General features: G+C 39.4%; 1 protein-coding gene across 1 annotated transcript; it reads right to left on the bottom strand.

The window, feature by feature from the left end:
• Positions 1-514: 514 nt before the first annotated feature.
• On the bottom strand, positions 515-1,006 carry LOC101311239 (the record flags this gene model as incomplete). Its single annotated transcript, XM_004309257.1, has 1 exon — positions 515-1,006. A coding segment is annotated over one exon (492 nt), but the record flags the coding sequence as incomplete, so codon positions are not given.
• Positions 1,007-1,092: the final 86 nt, after the last annotated feature.

Raw genomic sequence — 1,092 nt, 5'->3', positions numbered from 1 at the left:
GAACGGGACCGGTCCGGCGGCGAACGGAGGTCGGACGGCGGCGGGAGGACGGCCGGAAGTCTGCTGGGTGTAGAGAGAAAAAACTCGGGTGGGAAGAGAAGAAAAATCGGGAGGGAGAGAGAGAGAAAGGAAGAAGAAATGGGTTGGGCTCGGCCCAGCCGACCCAACTCTCCTTTTAATCCAAAATTCAACACCCCGAAAAATAATACCCGAATAAAAATTACCTTTTACTAGCTAAAATTTACTATTTTTACCGTCGTCGTATTTTCTTCATACTAATAATCCTCCGCACATAATCGTCCCCGAAACCCCTCTAGGGACCAATTAAACTATTTACTCAATGACGGAGACGGTAAAATTCTTATTATAATCACGCTAGTAAATAAGGTAAAAATATAAGGGTCGGGATGTGACAACATAGCTTAGCTTCTCTTCCAATGTGAATAGTAAGGTGGATCATAATGTCAAAGAAGGACGGAGAGAAGTATCTCTCCAGTAAACATAAAGTCAATACGATCTCATCTTCCAACTCTTCCAACTTTTTTCTGTCCAATACCCTTTGACACAACTCATTGAAAAAGGAAGATAGACGCCATATTGCTTTTCTTAGGCCTTCAGGTAAAAGCCCTTTTAATGCAACAGACAACAGTTGTTGCATTAAAACATGATGGTCATGGGACTTAAGACCAAGTATCTTGCACTCTTTCAGCTTGACACAGTTACCAATATTACTGCAATACCCATAAGGAAACCTTTGAAAATACAACTTACCACAAAATTTAGGTTTCTCAACTTTTGTTAATGTGTAAGGTGTAGATGGTAGCTCTAATTTCGCACGTTTTTCTTCCACAGGCATATCTTCCATCAGTTCTAGTAACTCAAGATCTCTACGAGACTCATTCTCAATTTTCGATTTACCATTGACATCTAATATGGTTGTTAAGACACTTTCACACACATTCTTTTCAATATGCATGACATCCAAATTGTGACGTAAAGACAGTACCTATAATTCACCAAATATACATTTAGGTCATGAAAAATAGCTAAGATAACATACAAACAGATCTAAATGCATAACCAACAAACAAC

Source organism: Fragaria vesca, unplaced genomic scaffold, assembly GCF_000184155.1.
Source record: "Fragaria vesca subsp. vesca unplaced genomic scaffold, FraVesHawaii_1.0 scf0510265, whole genome shotgun sequence".
Lineage (NCBI taxonomy): Eukaryota > Viridiplantae > Streptophyta > Magnoliopsida > Rosales > Rosaceae > Fragaria > Fragaria vesca.
The sequence above is the reverse complement of the archived record's forward strand: the minus strand, read 5'-3'. Positions and strand labels throughout refer to the sequence as shown.